The sequence below is a fragment of the Olea europaea genome, unplaced genomic scaffold (genome assembly GCF_002742605.1).
Source record: "Olea europaea var. sylvestris unplaced genomic scaffold, O_europaea_v1 scaffold1316, whole genome shotgun sequence".
NCBI classification, from domain to species: Eukaryota; Viridiplantae; Streptophyta; class Magnoliopsida; order Lamiales; family Oleaceae; genus Olea; species Olea europaea.
The window spans coordinates 19345-41551 of NW_019230635.1; the positions used below are offsets into that span (position 1 = coordinate 19345).

Sequence of the window (22207 nt, forward strand, 5' to 3'; positions counted from 1 at the left end):
AATGAGTAATTGTCTTTATTTTTCTATTATAAATCTTTATTGTAGTATACACTAAAGTTGTCATAGCAAAATTATTGTTATAACTTCGCACAAGACTCTTAATAATTTAAATATTCTTTAGAATGATGTAAGCAATTTGTAAAACCCGTTAGTTTTTATTTTTAGACTAATTTTTCAATTAAAATAATAGAATTCCCCACTTTTTACAAAAAGTTGATGACGACTACACGTAGGACGAATAAGAATTTTTTTTCATTACTTTCATATTTTCAAGATAGATTAGGGCCTGTTTGGTACTTAGAATCAATTTTTTGACCGTCAAAGAGAAAAGTGGATGTCACCCGTACGTAAAGAAGTCAAAAATGATGTCTGAGTATGTTTTTTTTAGCATGACTCATTAAAAAATTCATTTAAATCAACGTAATAATATATATAAATTACAAAATACAATCTACATTTGCTGCTTTAAATTCTTTCATATATATTAAAAAATTATTGTTTTTAGCGTTGCAAAAAAAAAATAAAAAAATAAAAACACGTGTAGAAAAATATATAGGCACATCATCAAGTACCTGCAATGTGAGCATCCGTATTTTTATCACGGCCAGCATGATCAGCTATGAAAAAAAAAAAAAAAAAAATTAGCTTAGTAATCTCAAATCTAGAAAATTAATAAATTGACATTATCACTAATATGGAATAAAATAAAGCAAAAATAAACCACAAAAATGAGAAAAAGAAAAGCCCTTCACACTAATAAGTCGAACAATTAGTTACATATTATTGCAAAAGAAGTCTCATTCTCGAAAGATACACAATATGGTAAAAAAACAACTATAATATCATGAAATCATTAAATTTGGTGACCATAGTGATACTAAACTCATTTTTGGAAACTATTTAAATTGGATTAACATCAGTTTCTTTATCATTGCGAAGGAACAAGTGGGTCCCAGAAAGCCTTTTTTTAATACTCTCTAATTAATAAATTATGGAAAACGCCTCTTGTACATTGCTGGTACAGCTTTGTGTACAGCAATTCGAAAATGGTTGATATAGACCGGGAGCTGGTAATATAGACCGCAACGTGAAAATCTTCGTACTGAAGAATGATCGCGAACGCGAATTCTAGTACATATGGACCTATTTCGGTGATGAAATGGTTGAAGGAATGACAGAGAAAGGTAAGATGATTCTGTGTATGTTTTGCACAAGTTTTGGCTTGTGACGGTATTCTTTGGTTGCTCTACTCGTGAAGAATTTTTCTTAATAGGTTTGGGGGGGCATTCAAGGCTGTACAAATTATAGACATGTTAAGCTCGAGTCATAGAATGAAATTTTAGTTGAGGAGAATTATTTTGTAACTGGGAGGCTTTAAACAATCAATTTGTTGTTTTGTTGGGAAAATGTGATATAGAATCAACTACCTGCTTTAGAAATTTGATGATGAAGTAACAGAGAAAAAAAACATGAATGAACATAGAATACTTGCAAGTACAGTTTGTCCACTTTGCACCTTCATAAAAATACTTGCAAGTACAGTTTGTTCACTTTACGAATGCACTCGAATTGCATATGATAAATAGATTTATTGATATACATGTTATCTCATTTCTAATATTTATGAAATCAGAAATTCGTTAAAATATTAATTTGATTGTAGAGCTAATCATGTTCCCATTTAATGCGTTGTAGGAGAATAACTAGTTGAAGTATCAGACGATAAAGTTCTTGTACAATCCAGTAATAGGGGTAATATCGAAAATGTAGTCACATTGGAAGATGATGTATTAGGAGAAGATGGTACGACTGTGCCGGAGGTGGGAGGAGATGGTACAATTGTGCTGGAGGTGGGTATGAAGTTCAAAGATGAAAACGAGATGTACAAATTTTACAAGAAGTATGAGTATATCGTAGGTTTTTCGGTTAGGAAAAGAAATTTGAGGAGGAGGAGGATGGAGTAGTGAGATACGTTACGTTGACATGCTGTTGCGAGGGTTGTAGAAGTAGTAATACAAGCACTTCTTTGAAATCGCAACCAACAATTCAGACGAGTTGCAAAGCAAGGCTAACTGCTTCTTCGGATATCATGGAGTATGGAAAATTTTCACAGTGTGTCTCGAACACAATCACAAAACAAGTCCTTCGAAATCGAGATTGTATCAATGCAATCGAGAGTTGAGTGCAAATGTAAAACGCAAGTTTGAAGTGAACGATATGGCTAAAATTTCTTTACACAAGAGTTGCAACTCTGCAGTTGTTGAAACTGGTGGGTATGAGAATATGACCTGCATGGAAAAAGACTGTCGAAATTACGTTGAACAAGTGAGGCGTTTGAGACTAGGTGAAGGAAATGCCGCAGTAATACAATCGTACTTTTCACAAATGCAGGCACAGTGCTCGAGATTTTACTTTTGTCTCGATTTGGACGAAGAGTCACGGCTTAAGAATGTGTTCTGAGGAAATAATAAGTGTAGGCTAGCGTATAAGGAGTCCAGTGATGTGTGACCTTCAAGACGACATATCTCACTAATAAATATGACATGCCTTTTACTCCCTTTTTCGGAGTAAATCATCACGGACAGTCAACACTTCTGGGATGTGGTCTGTTATCAAATGAAGATACCGATACATTTGTGTGGCTGTTCAGGACATGGTTGCAGTGCATGCATAGTGAACCTCTTAATGGAATTATTACGGATCAAGATAAGGCTATGCAAAATGTAATTGAGATAGTCTTTTCAAATACGAGGCATGGATGGTGTTTATAGTACATCATGAAGAAGTTACCTGAAAAGTTTGGGTACCACGTTGACAAAGGCGGAATATTTTTGTCCATACATGGATTAGTGTACGATACGCAGCATGTTGATAAATTGAAGTAGGTCGGGAAATTATGCTCGATACATATAACTTACATGACAACGAATGGTTGTTGGGGTTGTATGAAAATAGGGATCGTTGGGCGCCATGCTATTTGAAAATGACTTTCTGGGCAGGGATGTCAACAACTCAACGTAGTGAGAGGATGAATGCATTCTTCAATGGGTATATGCATTCGAAAACTTCGTTGAAACAATTTGTTGAGCAATACGAACGGGCATTAAGAAGTAAAGTGGAAAAGGAATTCCAGGCAGATTTTAAATCATTTTCGCAAATGGTGCCTTGTGCAACAAAGTATGAAATGAAAAAACAATTTCAATCAGTTTATACAATTTCAAAGTTCCGAGAATTTGGGGATAAGGTAACTGGGAAGGTGTATTGCAATGTGATGTCTACAATTGATAACCACTCGGAGAGGACGTATAAGGTTGAGGAGGATGTCATTCATGGAGAAATGGTGAGGAAGACAAAGTTTTCTATCACATTTCGTGCAGAGGAGTGCAATATTATTTGCAATTGTCACCTATTCAAGTTCTGTGGAATTTTGTGCAGACATACCATATCAGTGTTGATGCGTAACAACGTCACATCATTACCGAATAAGTACATATTGAGGAGATGGAGAAAAGACGTCAGTAGAGCCCACAGGAGGGTTAATGGTCTACTAGCACTCCTAGCCAGTTGAGATATAGTAGAATGTGTGAATTGTTCACTACACTGACCAATATTGTCGTAAATGATGAAGATCGAACTCATGTAATAATAGAGTGGATTCAAACACAATCTAAAGACACAGAGCCCACGAAGTCCCGTTGCGAAAGTAATAGCATTTCCCAACCTAGTTTGCTTTTAGGGTCACAATCAAGAGCATAGAAAGATACGGGCAGTGGGGCCATACAAGATTCTAAATGTTCAAAAAGGAAAGGCACGCCTAAGAAATTACGTGTTAAATGCGCATTGGAGTCCGGCTCCAAGAATGCAATTTAATTGCACACTTTTCTCATCTGTGTCATAAGTTTATAAGTACTAATTTGAACTTTGCACATTATTTTCTCATCTTCTAGGCGAGATCACGAGGGACAGAGAGAAATCTTCAACCCGATGCACCTTCCCAAATGATCCCATCGTAAGCACAATATTTGATGCCACCACCATTCCCGTATTCACAGGTTACATTTGCAAAGTTCCTAAAAGTATTTACTGTATTGTAGGCATGTTTGATATTCGTTTGTTCATGTCAAGTAGTGCGAAGGGGAAAGTAACACACTATCACACCAATTGCCATCTTCACGTTTCAGTCCCATGTCAACTTCAAATGTTTTACCTATTTGGCAAGGTAATATGGTTTCGAATGTATTTTTAGCACATTTAGACATTAATATCTTGCACTTTTCATGTTTATGTCAGGCAACATACGACAGTACTACCATCCCGATTTTTCTTACAATGGTGCACACATAGACGTTGTTGACGATTTATTGAGACCATCCGCAATGGGTGTTTTCCCTCGGGGATTTCACACTGTAAGCTACGTAATTTTTTTACCATATGAATGTGAAATTTTTGTTTCTTCTCCAACTAACTTCCGGTAACTTTATGAATATAGTCATTCTAGCCGTCACCTTCTCCAAGTGCTATAGCGGGTTGGATGTTAAGTGCCACATATTCTGTTCCTCAGGTTGGTATTGATGGAGACCCTTCAAGTGTTGTTGACATACCAAGTTCTGGAACGCCGTATCTAGTGACACCCAATCCGTGGGATACATCTCCATAGGGTGTCTGATCTACTTCATGACCGTGGATGCTAGTTTTGGATATTCTTGATTTACATATTTTTGTCAATTATTAGTATGCATCAAGCTTGTTTTGTGTAATTGCATCGAGGCTTCTAAATTGGAGATGAATTTAAGATCATTTGTAAACTTCACCAGTGTTGTGAACCTTGATTGTCATTGGTATCTTGGCCTTTACACTACTATGTCTTTTATTCATGTTAATTGGTATAAAGAAGTATGGTGACATTTTTACTTCTTTTCTTCTCTTCATTTTCAGAACAGGAAATTCTGAATTATCTTTAGTTCCATGTGTTTTTTTCACTTGTTTAGTTTTCGAAAGAAGTACCAAAATGTTGATGCATAAACCTTGCACAAACCTTTCATTTCAAATAAAATCAAAAAAATACTTTCAACCTTTCATTCTCACAAAAAAGCACCGGTTCATTAGGTCCATTGTGAAGCATTGAGCTGTTCTTTTGTTTGATCTTACATGAATGTGGTGACTAAATCTTGTTAACCTAACTTCTTTATTGTACGTTTGCAACTGAGTCGGGAATCAACTCTGCAGCAGTTCGACAAAGTAAACAGAATTTTATAATACTATCTCACATTTCTAACTCCATAGACCTATTACAGAACTTAAAAGATGGCGATAATTTTACCGAGGTAATTAGGATCTCAGTGGACTGAAATGAACATTAAAAAACATTATGATAATTCAAGAACAATGAGTAGCAAAAAAAAAAAAAAAAAAAACCACAAGCGTATCATTCATACATGCGTCATTACAAACAGTTAAAGAAGTTTAGATTTACAATCTTGAATGATCACGACATACAAACCGTTGGATCATCGTCCTAACACATCAACTTTTACATTTCATTTTCTGCGAATTTTATACTACCATCTCACATTTCTAACTCCATAGACCTATTACAGAACTTAAAAGATGGCGATAATTTTACCGAGGTAATTAGGATCTCAGTGGACTGAAATGAACATTAAAAAACATTATGATAATTCAAGAACAATGAGTAGCAAAAAAAAAACCACATCAACATAGTAGCGTATCATTCATACATGCGTCATTACAAACAGTTAAAGAAGTTTAGATTTACAATCTTGAATGATCACGACATACAAACCGTTGGATCATCGTCCTAACACATCAACTTTTACATTTCATTTTCTGAAACTCGTTTCCCTTTGCATATGTTTCTTTGGAGAGAAATCTCCAGGTCTTTTTCCTTGCTTAGCTTAGCAAGCGTTTTCGACATATGCGACAAGTATCCACGTCTTCACCTGCAGTTGTGATGCAACCTGATTCACCATCATCATGCAATAGACACTTTTCATCGAGGAATTTGTTGCGCCATTTGAAGTACCTACAGTCACGAGTACAACAATGAAACAACAATCTTTTATGGTCATTGCTCTTTTCGACAATTTGGGCATCTTCTCTTTGTCGGGCATTCCGATAGTGTATGTCCCCTCTGTCGACAACAATGACATATTCCCCCATTCTTGCGTGCCATCGAACTTATCTAATTCAACGACATGAAACAACTACACCAATATGTAACCATATTAGTATCTTCACTAATTTGGATAAAGGCAATAGGACAGGCAATAACAAACAGAAAGGCAGCGAGATATTTCATTTTTATTAACTTTCCATGGTATATTACTGATAGCAAATATTGCAAACCCAATGGCTACTGAAATCTACACTTTATGGACCTATAAAGAGATTATGAAGTTAAGTAACTTTGGCAGAGTATAGAATGCACCAGCAAGAACAATAATTTTCCACTTATGAAAATGGTCTCAACTATGAGAAAGAACAAGAATAGTCATAACAAGTGATATCCTTACAATCAAATGTAGTGTAACTTTCTAGTACTTTTTGATAGCCAGATACTCATACCTTTTCATTTTCCCCTTTCTTTCCAAATTGGTTTTAACTCAATGCCTCTCCATAACTTTCCTTGTGTATTCACATATGGTAGCTAGGTTTTAAATCTAATTTTAATTGTCTTCGGTTCATCTACAATTGACAGGAGCAGAAACTAAATTCACCTAAAATTTACGAACTTTTCTACTCCCATTAGCTTCTTTTTTACAGAAAGAAATCATAAGCAAATTAAAACATGATTCAAAATCCTACTCGGAAAAACCTTTTATTAACTTTGCATATATTCGGTAATAACGTATTCAAAAACCTAATCTCTACTCTCCCAAAATTAAGTAATGCCAAACGTTAGACAAAAATATCTCAAGCGAAATTGAAACAATTGGAGAAAACTTACAGCGAAAACAACATAAAAATCACAGAAAATGTTTAACCCCTATACAAACATTAATTCTTCATTATTCAGCCCGACCCGTTGAGGAAAATAAACACCGACCCGTTGGAAAAAATATTTTATAAGCGTCAAGCCACTACTTCTCTTTCCGTTCAGCCCGTGATCGGAGGAGGCGATTATTCGGGTTGTCGCCTGGATTTATGGTTGGCTCTGCGTTATTCTTCGTCAATGGGTGTCACCTGGATTTATTGTTGGCCAGCTACACATACAAGGAGAAGAAATCGTAGATTTGAGAGGATTCGATTTGGGGAAGATATTGAGAGGTTTCGATTTGGGGATGAAATGAAGCAAATGGGAGACAAACTTGGGCTTCAGTCGGGTCAGCCACCGTAAACAGTCATTTAAACACCTTTTTTTTTTTCTTTTCATTTTCCATGTCAGCACTGTACACAAAGCTGTGCACAGTGCTATACGTGTAGCGGGATCGATAAATTATTATCTCAAAATTCATTAATAGTCAAACATAATGATTGATTAAAATGTCTATAAGTAATTCAATATGAAAATAGGGGTTATATACTCTTTATTTCAATCTTAATATGATAATTTATTATTGGTGAAAGTCAAAAAAAAAAAAAAGATAGAAGCGCTATCATTTTCCTTTGGCAACGGTCAAATAACTGAGTCAAATATTGGCAAAATCTCTCTCGAATAGGCGCTAAGTATAAAATTTGGTGGATATGGTAAAACAAACTCAAATTAAGTGGTCAAGGTGACACGGGTATAAAGTTGGGTGGTCATTGATGTAGTTATCCCNTTTTTCATCTAATCTCTACTCTATCTATTAATCTACCTTCTCTTAAAAGTGGGGCTTTAGGATCATTGTTTCAATTTGTCACAATCGTTTTCATACACTATTTCTAAACTGGCTTCCAAAATTGGTTTGGTGCTATTCACTTCGAGATATCTCATTCATGTATACTTTTTCATTTAATCTTTACTCTATCTATTAAAGAGAAAAATGCCGACAACTTTCGTCCCACTGGCAATGATCCTACTGAAGATGATGAAGACAATGAAGAAGTGAGTCGGATGAGGAGCTCAAGTGTGACTATGCACAAACGATACGACAGAAGAAACACATTATAGTAAGAATATTTTTGTTTGTTTTTTGGACATTGTTGATTCTAATTTGGGTTTTATAAATCTCTTTTGAATGTGGGTTCAAAAAAATTTGATATTTTTCCAGGTTTTTGATGTGTTTGGGAGTTGTGCAGGTCTGATTGTATGTAGGAAGCTCTATGCAAAGACAGTGGCCTGCATGTGATTTTGATATAGATTCTTCAACTTTTCAAGATCAAATTTTCAAACTAGATCAACGAACGGATTTCAATTTAAAGGTCTTTTATCTATTTCTATAATTTCGGTTTTGTATTATGTTTGGGTATTTTTACTTTCTCTATTTCTATATATATTCTTGTCTCTGGGTGAATGAATTATTATTTTATTGTAATTCAGATTTTATGTTATGTTTTTGGAAGAAACTTTCTGGAATCTTTGAATTTGGCTATATTAACTTGCACCTAACTAAATATATTTACAAGACTTTCAATTTCATAAATTATACCAACAACGTTAAGCCCTTGTTTGAGCCCCATTTTTCTTGGAATAATGACGTTTTGAATAGTGACTTTTTGAAGAATGTGTAGTTGAAAATGAATTTTTAAGTAATGCGTCTCAAACAATGGTTAAATTGGATAAAACTTGGTGTACATAATTTTATGTACACAAGGGTGTCCACACCCATGTGAGTATATGGACACCTTTGTGTACATCAAGCACAACCCGTCTAAATTATATCTTAAACGTTATTGTGTTGATAACGATAACCACGTTGTCTATGAATTCAGTTCATTCACGCAATATTAGATCCTATATTGATAGCTTGAATTTATTTCGTGAATTTTAATCATAGATTTAGATCTTTTATGATGGCTGTGGGGATGGTGGGAGTTGTATATAATCAAGCACGATGAGATGGCTGAAAAGGCATCTTTGTTGACGAATTCTGTGAAACATACTTTAGCTTATGAGTCAATTGCTAGTGGGAATTATTTGAAAGCGGTTGAATTCATGAAGTCGATATGCAGTTTGGATTCGAAGATGTCAAGATGTTCTTTATGAAACCGAAGCTCCATGTGCTACTCATTCGCTTGCACTTCTGCATCATACCCGGCTAGAAATAATAGGTCAGCTATCACTTGAATGTGTTTGCTCAATGCTTTTTCCTTCACTTATTCATCTTATTTTAGCTCCTTGATGGGGGTCTAGAATTGAAAAGGTTTGTATCATCTTTAGATTTTTCCTTTGATGTTCCCATCTCTCTACATGCCCCGTTCGGGTAATTTCTACATGCGAATTTATTTTGTAAACATGTCTTTTATCTTTTCTTTTTCAGCTAAACCTCGATAATGAACATGAGAAATTTTCCCTTGCAATTATAATTTGGTATATGCTTTCACCATGAGATGGAGATCACACATCTAACGCGCCAGCATCACCTTCAAAATAATTCAGCATGTGTATTGTAGGGGCAAAAACTATTATTTCAAAAAGAAGCATAATTACAAGAACAACACAAATAAACATATAGTTACAACTTACAATATTAGACACTTGCAACAACAATATATTATATATATTACACACACATATATATATATATGTGTGTGTGTGTGTACAAGCGGTGAAAATCTCAATATTCAAACAACAAATACTTCCTAATAAAATATACCTTAAAAAATATCAACAAATAAACATAATATAATACAAAATAATTAATAGAATCAATAAATTACAATTAATCATCAAAATCATAGCTATTGACATAGAAGAATCAATACTCAAGCATAAAAACAACATTTTGAACAGATAATCTAATTAATTGATGAGCATCATCATAAATTTCTTTGTAGGTTCTATACAACGCTTCTTCTACTTATCTTTTCTTGCATTTGAAAATAGACATTCTTGCTTTTCGCATAAACTCCTTCCTAAATTATCCGAGACCACATCTTTATCACGAATTTTATTAAAAATTTCTCATGATTGCCAAAACAATATTCCCATTTCAATAAAAAAAAATATCTAGTAAATATTTTATCATCCAAAACATTATACATAAAACAATAAAACTACAAGACAACAACTAATTTCAACACAATGAATGTACAATAAATAGAAGATGGAGGAACAAAAAAAATGAGAAGAAAAAAATAAATAATTCATAATTTCAAAAACAAAACATAGACTCCAAATTCCCAAAATAACACGAAATAAAATAATATATGGAATGATTTCTTACCAATCAAACGAAAGCCAAGCGAAATTTGCAAACTAATTAAAAAAAATAACAAATTTGGAAAAAAAAATAAAATAAAATAAAATTCTTGGCACCAACTTCAACTACAAGAAAGCGAAATATAACAACAGGGAAAACTACTCCATTAACTAAAACAATCATCGCATCAACGAAAACCCAAATCTGCTTGCAGAGTTTATGATAAAAATGTTGAATATATCAATAATTTGCATGCTCGAAAGTGGATTTTCAGTTATTATGTTTCTATTTTACCTAGTCCATAGGAGTTTGTTTTGCACGTTGAGTGTTGCCTATTTTCATGCTATTATTTGTTTGCATTTGACGATAAAAAGGCTTTTATTTGATGAATAAAGCCGAAAAGTAACAGTGCCCTTGCAATAAGCTATTCTCTCTTTTATCAGTAACAATTTTTCTGTTTTATTAGCAACGCTTGTTAAGATTTGAGATCCATCTTAATAAGGTCAACTTTATTAAGAGAAGTGATTCAATATCTATTTTAGTTAGTCAATATTTCGGTATTTAACCGATATGAGATTTATTCACTTAACATGCCCTTGTAAGATGGTGGCTCTTTTTGAGCAGATCAATCTTGAAATTTATGTGCCCGTTTTTGAGACTTAATCGGATCGAATAGCTCGTTGGAGCTTACTGGACTCTGATACCATATTAAGACTTGAGGTCCATCTTAATAAGGTTGACCTTATTAAGATGGATCATAAATCTTTACATGGTATCAGAACTCATTAAATTCTAACGAGCGATTCGATCCGATTATAAGCCTCAATTAATAAGCAACAGATTGCAAGATTGGTCTGCTCAAACAAGCCACCATCTTGTGGGGGTATGTTAAGGAATAAAAATCCTACATCGATTAAATATCGAAATATTGACCAATTTAAAAAGATCTTGGATCACTCCTTTTAACAAAATTGACCTTATTAAAATGGACCCCAAATTTTAACAACGCTGGTGTCAAAGCTTTGTTAAAGAAAGTAAGAAGAGGAAAAGTGAGTCAGAGAGAGTGAACTTGTAAGAGTCCTAAAAGTGTGAGATAGAGTGTCCATCCAAGCAACTTTATCTCTGTTTTTCTTTTCCTTTTTTTTTCTTTTTTTTTTTTTTTTTTTTTTCCTTTTTTTTTTTTTTTTTTTTTTTTTTTTGCCCCCTCCAAAGAACAGCAATAAACAAATGGCTTCTGAAATCTTTGTGCAATCGGCCCTGGCACCATGACGACAGAGGCACGGAGAACCATCCTAGAAGGATTGAAGCTAAAAGATCTAAAGGCAAAGAACTACCTCTTCCAAACAACTAATCGTTCTATCTTGGAAACCCAGCAAAGAAAGTTCCAAGCAGATTTGGGATTCTACAAAGAAAAAATTTCAGGGGACGGAAAAGGCAAAAAGGCAGCAGCTTCAACATCTCTGTACAAAATTTGAAATACTCGGTATGAAGTCAGGAGAGACCATATCTAATTTTTTTTCCGGAACAATGGCAATTGTTAACAAGATGCAAGTCCATAAGTAGAAGATAGAAGACATGATAGTGGTTGAGAAAATTCTTCAATCGTTGACGTTGAAATTCAATTATGTAGTTTGTTCAATTGAAGAATTTAAAGTAATATTTGATGAACTAGTAGGTTCATTACTGGTCGATGAACATAAAATGATCCAGCGAGATAAAGAATAGAACGCACTGCAAGTCTCCACCGACAATCTGTCTTCAACGCCATCTAGAGCCAATTGAGGAAAAGGCCGAGGTAGAAGATAAAATGACCGTAGACAACAACAAAAAATGAAGATAAACAAGTTCTTGATTCTCAAGGAAAAGGAAGAGGGAGAGGTCGAACAGTTACCATTCATCCACTTACAGACAAAAGTCAAAAGATAAGTCCAATATTGAGTGCTTTAGATGTCACATATATGGCCATTATTAGTTTGAATGTCGCACTAATTTGAATAAAGAACATGGTGAAAAATCTAACTTTGCAGATCAGCAAAAAAAAGTTGTCTCACTCTTAATCGCATGCCATGCAATGGAGGAAACTTCCCAAAATATGTGGTATTTGGACACCCACTCTAGCAATCATGTGTGTGGAGATAAGTCTATTGGAATAATTAATTATTCCATATGTAGGTTTCACATTGAATTGCAAATTTTACGGGTTAGATGTATGGTTCATAATGATATTTGTGTTTGGACCAAATTTATTAAGGATCAATTGGGCCTTTTACACCTTACGGGTTGTAATTAATTTTATGTGGTAGTTTAAAGTATGTGGGCCAAAAATAAATCCTAATTAGAATTCTAGTCGTAATGGGACGACTCAAATTATTTCCTATATATAAAGGCTAGGTCCCCTCTCCTCTCCATATGTTTTCATTAGCTTGCTCCATTGATAGCTAATACTTTTGTGAGGAGCAAGGAAGGGAAGATCTTGACTGCTATTACAACTACTATTCATATCAACAATGACTTCCGCAGGTATGAATTTGGTTTATTAATTTATTATTTGGTGATTCTTGATTCTTAGCATGATTACAAATTAAAATTCAACAATTGGTATCAGAGCCTTCATGCTAAGATCAGAATCATACACAAAAATAATATTCTATCTCGATTATTTTAAACTTTTGTTAAGCACTGTCCCAAAAAAAAAAATAATAATAATAATAATAATAATAATAATAATAATAATAATAATAATAAATTGGACGTTTGGCCTTCTGCACGCTTTTGTCACTTATCTTTGTCTTTTTGAATTTGTAATTCATAATTCTTCACATTCGTATACTGTTAATAGCATGGTTTAAGTAGAAAAATTTCAATTATAAGTAAATTTATGGATGATTATAAGTCTGAATAGACCGACACGTAGGCCCAACGTTCCATGAATTTGCATCTCTGAATTATGGTCTCAGGCTATTTTCGTTTTAGTTTCAATTGGGTTTTCATTGTGGATCCAGTAATATTCATATAATTGTGATGCAAAACTTGATCTAGAAACCATGTTACTAATATTAGTTTTTATTTAACATTATTCATCATTATCAGCATTATACTATACGATTACTGTGGTTCTTCAAGATTTTATTTTTTTTTTTATTTTTTTTTTGGTGGACTTCTTGTGTATGAAAGATCGGAAGTTTGCTTGACTGTGTCAAACCCAGTTGCTATTTGGGTGAGGCTCCGGCCGACTGCTACTTGTCTGGTTGAGGTGCCGGTCACACCAGGGGTGGAGCCCCATTAGGCCATCTGCCCGCACTGAACTTTTGGGCTCCAATAGGCCCAATTTATTTTTTTTGTTTGGGTAAAGCCTGTTTAATTAAAAAGGCCCAATTTCCCGACCCGACTTCTTGAATCAGTCCATGGGCCGTTTAGTGACCCGACCCGAACCGACCCGACTTCTTGAATCAATTATAACCCGTTCAATTCATGTTTCCAATTTCCAAACCCTTGCAAACTTGAAATCTTGAATCACGTCTCTCCTCTCTGCTCTCAACCGGTGCCGTCGCCGCTTCTCGCCAGTCGGCAACTACTCCAACTCGCAAGCGACGCCGACTCAACTTCCACTCTTCCAGTCCACCGCCAGGTCCGCCACTGCTACGAGCGTCTGCCACTGCTTCTGCGGCTCTGCCGAGTTCCGACCGAAGCTGGAAGTTGCCCAACGAAGAACTAAGAAGGTGATTGAAAGTTACCTTGCTTACCTAATGTATCTTTCAGTGAAGATGGAGTGTGGAAAATTCTGAAAATTGAAATTGTGAAAATTCTGAAAATTGAAATTCTGAATCACGTCTCTCCTCTCGCCTCTCGGGTTCTGCAGTCTACAGACTCTGCACTACTTAATTTAATAAATTTATGAATGTTAGTGTTAGTGTGTAATGTGTTACTGGTTAATTATTGAATATTGATGGTTCTCATTTCTCAACTCTCAATCTCATGGGTTTATATAAATTATATTTGATATTTCTATTGTGGAATTGGAATTTGGAAATGCTGTTAGCCTGGCTGTTACTCTGTTGTAGAGAAATTGATTAAGTTCATCTTTCTCAGCCCATCAAGGAGATTGCCCTGGCCATTTCTCTCCTGGTTTTTGGCGCGCTCGGAATCTTTCTTTCAGTTTCTTGGAATCTTGGTGCCATTATGGCCGTCAATAATGTCGGCAGTGACCACTGACCGCACCCACGGTAAATTTTCTATTGGAGTTTGAGTTTGAGTTTAACTGTTTTTATTGGTGTATTTATTGTGGGATTTCAACTTTCTTTCTAGTTCACTAAGTTAATGTTCTTTAATGATTAACTTAAGGGGGTTTTGAATAATATTCAGTAAATTAATAATCTTTAGTTATTAATTAAGCATTAGATATTTGGGGAACCCATTTCAATTTATATTGCAATTAGTTTTTCTTTAATAAATACTGCTGAAGTTATATTGATGCTACTATTGTTGATTATTATAGATATGTTTTCCATACAGACATGAGCATTTTTCTGATTATTATAGATATGTTTTCCTTTTGTCATTATGAATTATTCTCACTCACTTCAATTAATAATTGGATATCAAATGTTTAAATCCAGATATCAAATGAATAGATACTTTTAACGAAAAAGGAACGTAGATAGTGTTGATGAGGGGGCATCGAATAATGTGGATGTTGATGAGGGGGCATCGAATAATGTGGAGTTTGATGTCACAAACTTCCAACTGATCGTGGTCTAAGGATACCAATTTTGGATTACAATGCTAACATCCGAGATGAAGTTCGAAGAGCATATAAGTTAAAGGGTCCTTGTCAGCCCCAAGATCATGACTTTCCAAAACGACAATTTGGAGTAACAATTAGACGATTCAATCCTTCGTGGTTTAAAGAGTTCGGTAGTTGGTTGGAGTACAGTGTAGAGAAGGATGCTGCTTATTGTTTGTATTGTTATCTTTTCAGAACAAGTTCTGGAAAGCAAGGTGGAGGTGAGTCTTTTGTTGGCGAAGGTTTTACATATTGGAAAGATAAGAAAAGGCTTCATACTCATGTTGGACTTCATAATAGTGCACATAATTAAGCTCGCATTAAGTGTGAAGTGTTGATGAATCAAGAACAACACATTCAATCAGTTTTCTACAAACAGTCAGAACAAGCAAGAAATGCATATGTTACACGCCTTAATGCATCCATTGATTGTGTTCGAGTTCTTTTGCGACAAGGGCACTCATTTCGAGGTCATGATGAATCTGAGGATTCTTCCAATCCAAGTAACTTCTTAGTGCAATTGCAATTTTTGGCTGCTCATAATGAAGCTATCAATGCCGTCACATTGGGAAATGCTCCTCACAATTGCAAATTGACATCACCTGATGTTCAAAAGGATATAGTAAATGCTTGTGCTATTGAAACAATCAATGTTATTATCAAAGATGTTGGCGACTCACTATTTTCTATTCTAGTTGATGAATCTTGTGATGTGTCAATGAAGGAGCAAATGTCTATTGTTTTACGTTATGTAGACAATAGTGGGCATGTCAATGAACGCTTCATAGGGATTGAACATGTTACAAGTACCACGGCTCTATCACTTAAGGCTGCAATTGATAAGGTATTTTCTAGATATAATTTGAGTATGTCTAGATTGAGAGGACAAGGTTATGATGGAGCAAGTAATATGCAAGGTAAGTTTAATGGTCTGAAAACACTTATTTTGAAGGAGAGTCCATGTGCCTTTTACATTCACTGTTTTGCTCATCAACTCCAACTTGCGCTTGTGGCTGTGGCAAAGAAGAACATCCCTATTACTAATTTCTTTCGTGTGGTTGGGAACGTGATAAATACTGTTGGAGCATTTTCCAAGCATTGTGATCTTCTTCGAGAAAAATAATTAGACTTTATTGTTGAGGCATTGGAAAAAGGTGAGATTTTAAGTGGACGGGGACTAAATCAAGAAACGACCCTTCAGCGGTCTGGTGATACACGATGGAGTTCACATTATAATTCTTTGGTCAGCTTGCTTGCCATGTTCTCTTCTGTTTTAGATGTACTTGCAATGATTGTTGAAGATGAATCTTGTTCTTGTGATCAAAGATCTGATGCAACAAATTTATTGGAGTTGATACAAAGATTTGATTTTACATTTAATCTACAGTTGATGAAAAGTGTATTGGCGATGTCAAATGAACTGTCAAAGGCATTGCAAAGAAAATATCAAGATATTGTGAATGCAATGCAATTGGTGAGATTGTGCAAACGAAGACTCCAAATAATGAGAGACGAAGGGTGGGACTCCTTTTTTGAAGAAGTATGTTCTTTTTGTCAACAACATTACATTCATGTACCCAACATGGATGATATGTTTGTACGCCTTGCAATTCGTGGTCGCCCTCAGCGTAATTCTCCAGAAATTACAAATTTACATCATTATCGAGTAGATTTGTTCTACTCTGTCATCGATTTACAATTTCAAGAATAGAATGATCGTTTCTCGGAGGTAAACACAGAGTTACTCCTTTGTGTAGCTTGTTTATGCCCACAAGATTCATTTTCGTCTTTTGACAAGAAAAGCTTAATTAGACTTGCTGAGCTTTATCCATTAGATTTCTCTGCAGTAGATGGCATTGTACTTAACGATCAACTTGAGACTTATATTTTGGACATGCGCTCTAACAAAGAGTTTGAAGGGTTAAATGGCCTTGGTGATCTTGCGGAGAAGTTGGTTTTGACAAAGAAAGATAAGGTATATCCATTGGTTTACAGACTTTTGACTTTAGCATTGATTTTACCGGTTGCTACCGCTACTGTGGAGAGAGTTTTTTCAGCAATGAACATCGTAAAGAATAGATTGCGCAATCGGATGGGTGATCAGTGGATGAATGATAGCACTATTGTTTATGTAGAGAGAGATATATTTTTGAAACTCGATAATGAAGTTATTGTACGACGATATCAAAATATGAAAACTCGCAAGGAACAAGTTTAATATATAAATTATGTCATTTTTAGTGTTGTTGTAATATTGTTTTAATTTTTTATCATCATTAAATCTATGACCAAAACCTCGAAGTTCGGCGTCGAAAAATGATGTCCGCACTGAACATAAATCCTGGCTCCGCCCTTGGGTCACACCATCCTTTGAAATTAAAAAAAAAATCTGGATTTTCGTCTGAGAAACAGGCTGCATAGAGGGAGACGGGGGCTCCTATTATAAATATCTATCTTTCTCGCCCCTGTTTGCAATTAAGTAATTGGGGTGATGCTGCAATTTTTGAAAGATGGGTCTTTTCAGTAATATGGAAATTAGAAAGGCTTTGTTTTGTTGTTTTAACTAAGGTCGAAGAGCAGTTTTTGAAAAGGGGTTAAATTTGAATTTTGATATTGGATTTAGAAGTCTTGACCTTAATATTTCAATTTTGACCATAATTAAATCTTTAATTAAAATTGACCCGTTTAAAATTGTATCAAAATAATTAATTAAATAATAAAAATAAAATTAATTGATGACTTTTATATTTTCGTCAAAATGTTTATATATATTCAAATGTTGCTATTTTTGTATCCTTAAATTTAATTTTTCATATATTTTGAAATTTTGTTGCCAATTTCATCTCTCAATCACATATGAATTTTGCCTTTTATCGATTGATTATGATTTGTTGTATAATTATTGTTCTGTGATTGAATTTTTCATAGGCATTAAGATGATTTTCATTTTCCCACAAAGAGAAATATTTTGAAATAAAAATGGGTGGTAGCTGCCAAAGTGGCACACTCATTATTATTTATTCAATTTTCTCTACAATAAAATATATATATATAAGTATTTTGCACAACAATTTGATTTATTGCATATAACATCTTGCCCAAAGATGTTGTTATATGTGATATTTTTGGAAAATGACATAAGACAGTTAACGAGCTTATTTGGTTTAAAAATTTCCTTCTGCCCAAAGGTGTTGGAATTTCGAAAATCAAGGCAATTTTGTTAACTAGCTACATAATGTGTTTTAAGAGTACCTTATAGTATGTTGTATTGTCGACCCAAAGATGACTTTATGATGATACATCTAGGCTCTTACCGTAATAAAATTTATATGTTTCGATTTAAATTACGGATTATCGAATTAATAGCCCATATTAATTAGTTGGATATTTCATCATCCATTTGATTGCATGCATTAAGTTTGGATGATATAAGGAGTGATATTTTATATTTCCACAGTTTATAATGCCTCATCTCTTTCGAATCAATTGTCTGCTATTGAAACTTTGACTGGGAATAACTATGTGAGATGGAAACGAGACGTAGAAATAGCACTTGGTCTTTTGGGCTTGGATTTTGCAATGGAGAAAAAGCTTGAAAAATCCCCAGATAAGAGTACCGTTAAATATGTAGCCGAGCATGAAAAGTGGGAAAGGGCTAACAAACTCTGTTTAAAAATCATTAAGCGATCGATATCTGATTCCATTCTAGGTGCCATCCCTGATAATGAAAATGTCAAAAGGTTTATGGATGCCATAGGAGAAAAATTTGTTGAGTCTGATAAAGCCAAAACTGGGGATCTGATGGATAAATTGATGAGCATGAGATATGATGGCACAAATGGTGTTAGGGAGCATGTCATGAAAATGATAAATATATCATCTAAGCTAAAGGCTCTTGACATTCCCATTGCGGAGCCTTTCCTAGTCTATCATGTTTTTAATAGCCTTCCTAACAAGTTTAATCAGCTCAAGGTTGCTTACAATGCTCAACGGGATAAATGTAATTTGAATGACCTCACAGCAATGTGTGCCCAAGAAGAGTATAGGATGCGCCGTGAAACTGTTGAAACTGTACAATTAGCTCTTCAGCCATCACAGAATAAGGGGCCTTCTCATAATCATAAACCTAAGTTTCGTAAGGGTAATAAGTCCCATCGAAGTCAGCAGAATAAAAATTTTAGTGGTCCCAAAGCAATTATAAAGAAAAATGATCAATGCAAGTTCTGTAAAAAGAAGGGTCACTGGCAGAAAGACTGTTTTAAGTTCAAGACTTGGTTGGAAACGAAGAAGAGTTCTTCAGGTATTCCCTTGGCCTTAGTTTATTTTGAGTCTTCTTTAGTAGATGTACCTTTGAATTCTTGGTGGTTAGACTCGGGAGCTGGTATTCATATTGCGAATTCCTTGCAGGGGTTCATAAGCAAACGGAGGCCAAGTGAGAATGAAGTAAACTTGAGCGTTGCAAATGGATTCCAAGTGAAGGTTGAATTCATAGGAGTAGTGAAGTTAAGTTTAGAGTCTGGTTTTTATCTTGTTTTGGAAAATACAGTTTATGTACCGCAGATGAGATGAAATTTAATTTCTATACCAAAACTTGATGCTTGTGGTTTTACATTTAATTTTGGTAATGGAATGGTTAAGTTATTTAATGATTCTCCTTTGATAGGGAATGGTATTTTATGTGATGTTTTATATAAATTATCTTTGGCTTCTTTTGGTGATGTCTCGTGTGTTACAAATGTATCAAAGAAAAGGGCTTTAATTCTTGAATCATCCTCTATGTTGTGGTATAAGCGATTGGGTCATATTTCTAAGGATGGAATGGAAAGATTAGTAAAAGATGAGATACTTCCTTCCTTAGACTTCTCCGATTTTAACACATGTATAGATTGTATAAGAGGAATGTTAACTAAGTCTACGAGGAAGGGTTCGATTAGGAGTAATGGAATTTTTGACTTAATTCACACTGATATCGATGGACCTTTACTTTCCACTATATGCGAGAATAAATATTTCATAACTTTCATTAATAATTTCTCACGATATGGATATGTTTATTTGATTAATGACAAATCACATGCATTTGAGAAATTCAAAGTTTTCAAACTGAAAGTAGAGAAACAATGTGGGAAAAATATCAAAGTTGTAAGATCTGACCGAGGTGGTGAGTGCTATGGGAAATATGACGAGTCTAGTCAAAATATGGGTGATTTTGCAAAATTTTTACAAGAGTGTAGAATAGTGCCCCAATACACCATGACAGGGACACCTGAGCAGAATGGTGTTTCTGAAAGACGTAATCGAACTCTAAAAGATATGGTTAGAAGTATGATGAGTAGAACAAATTTGCCTGAATATTTGTGGGGTGAAGCATTGAAAACAACTATGTATATTTTGAACAAAGTTGCAAGTAAAGCTGTTGCAAAGACACCTTTTGAATTATGGACAGGACGTAAGCCAAGTATGGCTCACTTTAAAGTTTGAGGATGTCCAGCTGAGGTTAGGATTTATAATCCATTTGAAAAGAAATTAGACCCTAAATCAACTCCTGACTACTTTATTGGGTATCCGGATAAATCAAAGGGATATAAGTTTTACTGTCCAAATCGCGGCACTAGAATTGTGGAGTCCATTACTGCTAAGTTTCTGGAGAACGATTTTGGAGATAGTGGGAGTTCCACGTTGAGAGAAATTCTTGTTGAACCTAATCAAGTTGTAGTTCCAGTTCCTGTCATACAGGAAAGAGTTGGTTCTCAACCAATTGAAATTGTTGATGAAGAACCGAGGAACCAGGAGGAATCTCCAATTCCTCAAACAACGATTGAATTTGTTCCTGAGCCACAAGTTAGGAGATCACAAAGGGAAAGAAGATCTGCATTGCCCAGTGATTATATTGCATATTTATTGGAGAGCGATTTTAATATTGAGCATATTGTTGATCCTGTAACTTATAACCAAACATTGACAAGTCGTGATGCAGATAATTGGATAGCTACCATGGAAGATGAAATGAATTCCATGGAAAGGAATAAAGTTTGAGATCTTGTTGAACTTCCTCCATATGCTAAGGCTGTAGATAACAAGTGGATTTTCAAAAGTAAATTAGATTTAAAAGGAAATGTTGAACGAAAGAAAGCAAGATTAGTTGCAAAAGGTTTCACTCAACGAGAGGACATTGATTATGTTGAAACCTTCTCCCCTGTTTTATCGAAAAATTCTTTTCGAATTATCATGGCTCTTGTGGCACACTACAATTTGGAGTTTCATCAAATGGATGTTAAGACATCATTTTTGAATGGAGATCTTTCTGAAATGGTTTATATGAAACAATCTGAATGTTTTGTTGTAAAAGGAAAAGAAAATTTGGTGTGTAAGTTAAACAAATCCTTATATGATCTCAAGCAAGTATCTCGACAGTGGTATTTGAAGTTTAATGAGGTTGTGACATCTTTTGGTTTTGTTGAAAATACTATTGATCAATACATTTATCTTAAAACCAGTGGAAGAAATTTTATTTTCCTTGTACTGTATGTTGATGACATTCTGCTTGCTAGCAGTAACTTAGGGTTGCTTCATGAGACAAAGAAAATGTTGTCTACTAATTTTGAGATGAATGATCTTGGAGAAGCTTCCTATATACTTGGCATTGAAATACATCGTGATAGAAATCGTGGCTTATTGGGACTTTCTCAGAAAGTTTATATACGACGTGTTTTAGAAATGTTTAATATGCAAAATTGTGCACCTGGTGATGTACCTATCATAAAAGGAGATAAGTTTAATAAAACTCAATGTCCAAAGAATGAGCTGGAAAGGGAGTCTATGAAGATGATCCCATATGTTAGTGTTGTGGGAAGCTTGATGTATGCTCAAATTTGCACTAGACCGGATATAGCCTACGCAGTAAGTGTCCTTAGCAGATTTCAGTCTAATCCAGGACAAGAGCATTGGAAAGCAGTTAAGAAAGTTATGAGATATTTGAAGAAAACTGAAAGTTATATGCTTACATTCCAGCGTACAAATCATCTTGAGGTGGTAGGATATTCAGATTCTGATTTTGCTGGATGTCAAGATGATTTGAAATCAACCTCAGGTTATATTTTTACATTAGCTGGTGATGCCA

At 34.6% G+C, this 22207-nt stretch overlaps 1 protein-coding gene and 1 long non-coding RNA gene across 2 annotated transcripts; one reads left to right on the forward strand and one right to left on the reverse strand.

Annotated features, from left to right (window-relative positions):
- Window positions 1–5693: 5693 nt before the first annotated feature.
- LOC111374947 lies at window positions 5694–7359 on the reverse strand. The gene is made up of 2 exons (XR_002699219.1): window positions 6968–7359; window positions 5694–6224 (listed from the first exon to the last, which is right to left on the reverse strand). It is a non-coding gene; the product is annotated as an uncharacterized LOC111374947 (long non-coding RNA).
- A 5315-nt stretch (window positions 7360–12674) lies between these two features.
- Window positions 12675–17714, forward strand: LOC111374948 (zinc finger MYM-type protein 1-like). The gene is made up of 2 exons (XM_022997709.1): window positions 12675–14023; window positions 14394–17714. Exon 2 carries the CDS (start codon window positions 15425–15427, stop codon window positions 16208–16210), a length of 786 nt encoding a protein of 261 aa, XP_022853477.1. The 5' UTR covers window positions 12675–14023; window positions 14394–15424; the 3' UTR covers window positions 16211–17714.
- Window positions 17715–22207: the final 4493 nt, after the last annotated feature.

Coding starts and splice junctions, on each gene's coding strand:
- LOC111374948 (XM_022997709.1), top strand. CDS start 15,425: ATGAATCAAGAACAACACATTCAATCAGTTTTCTACAAACAGTCAGAA.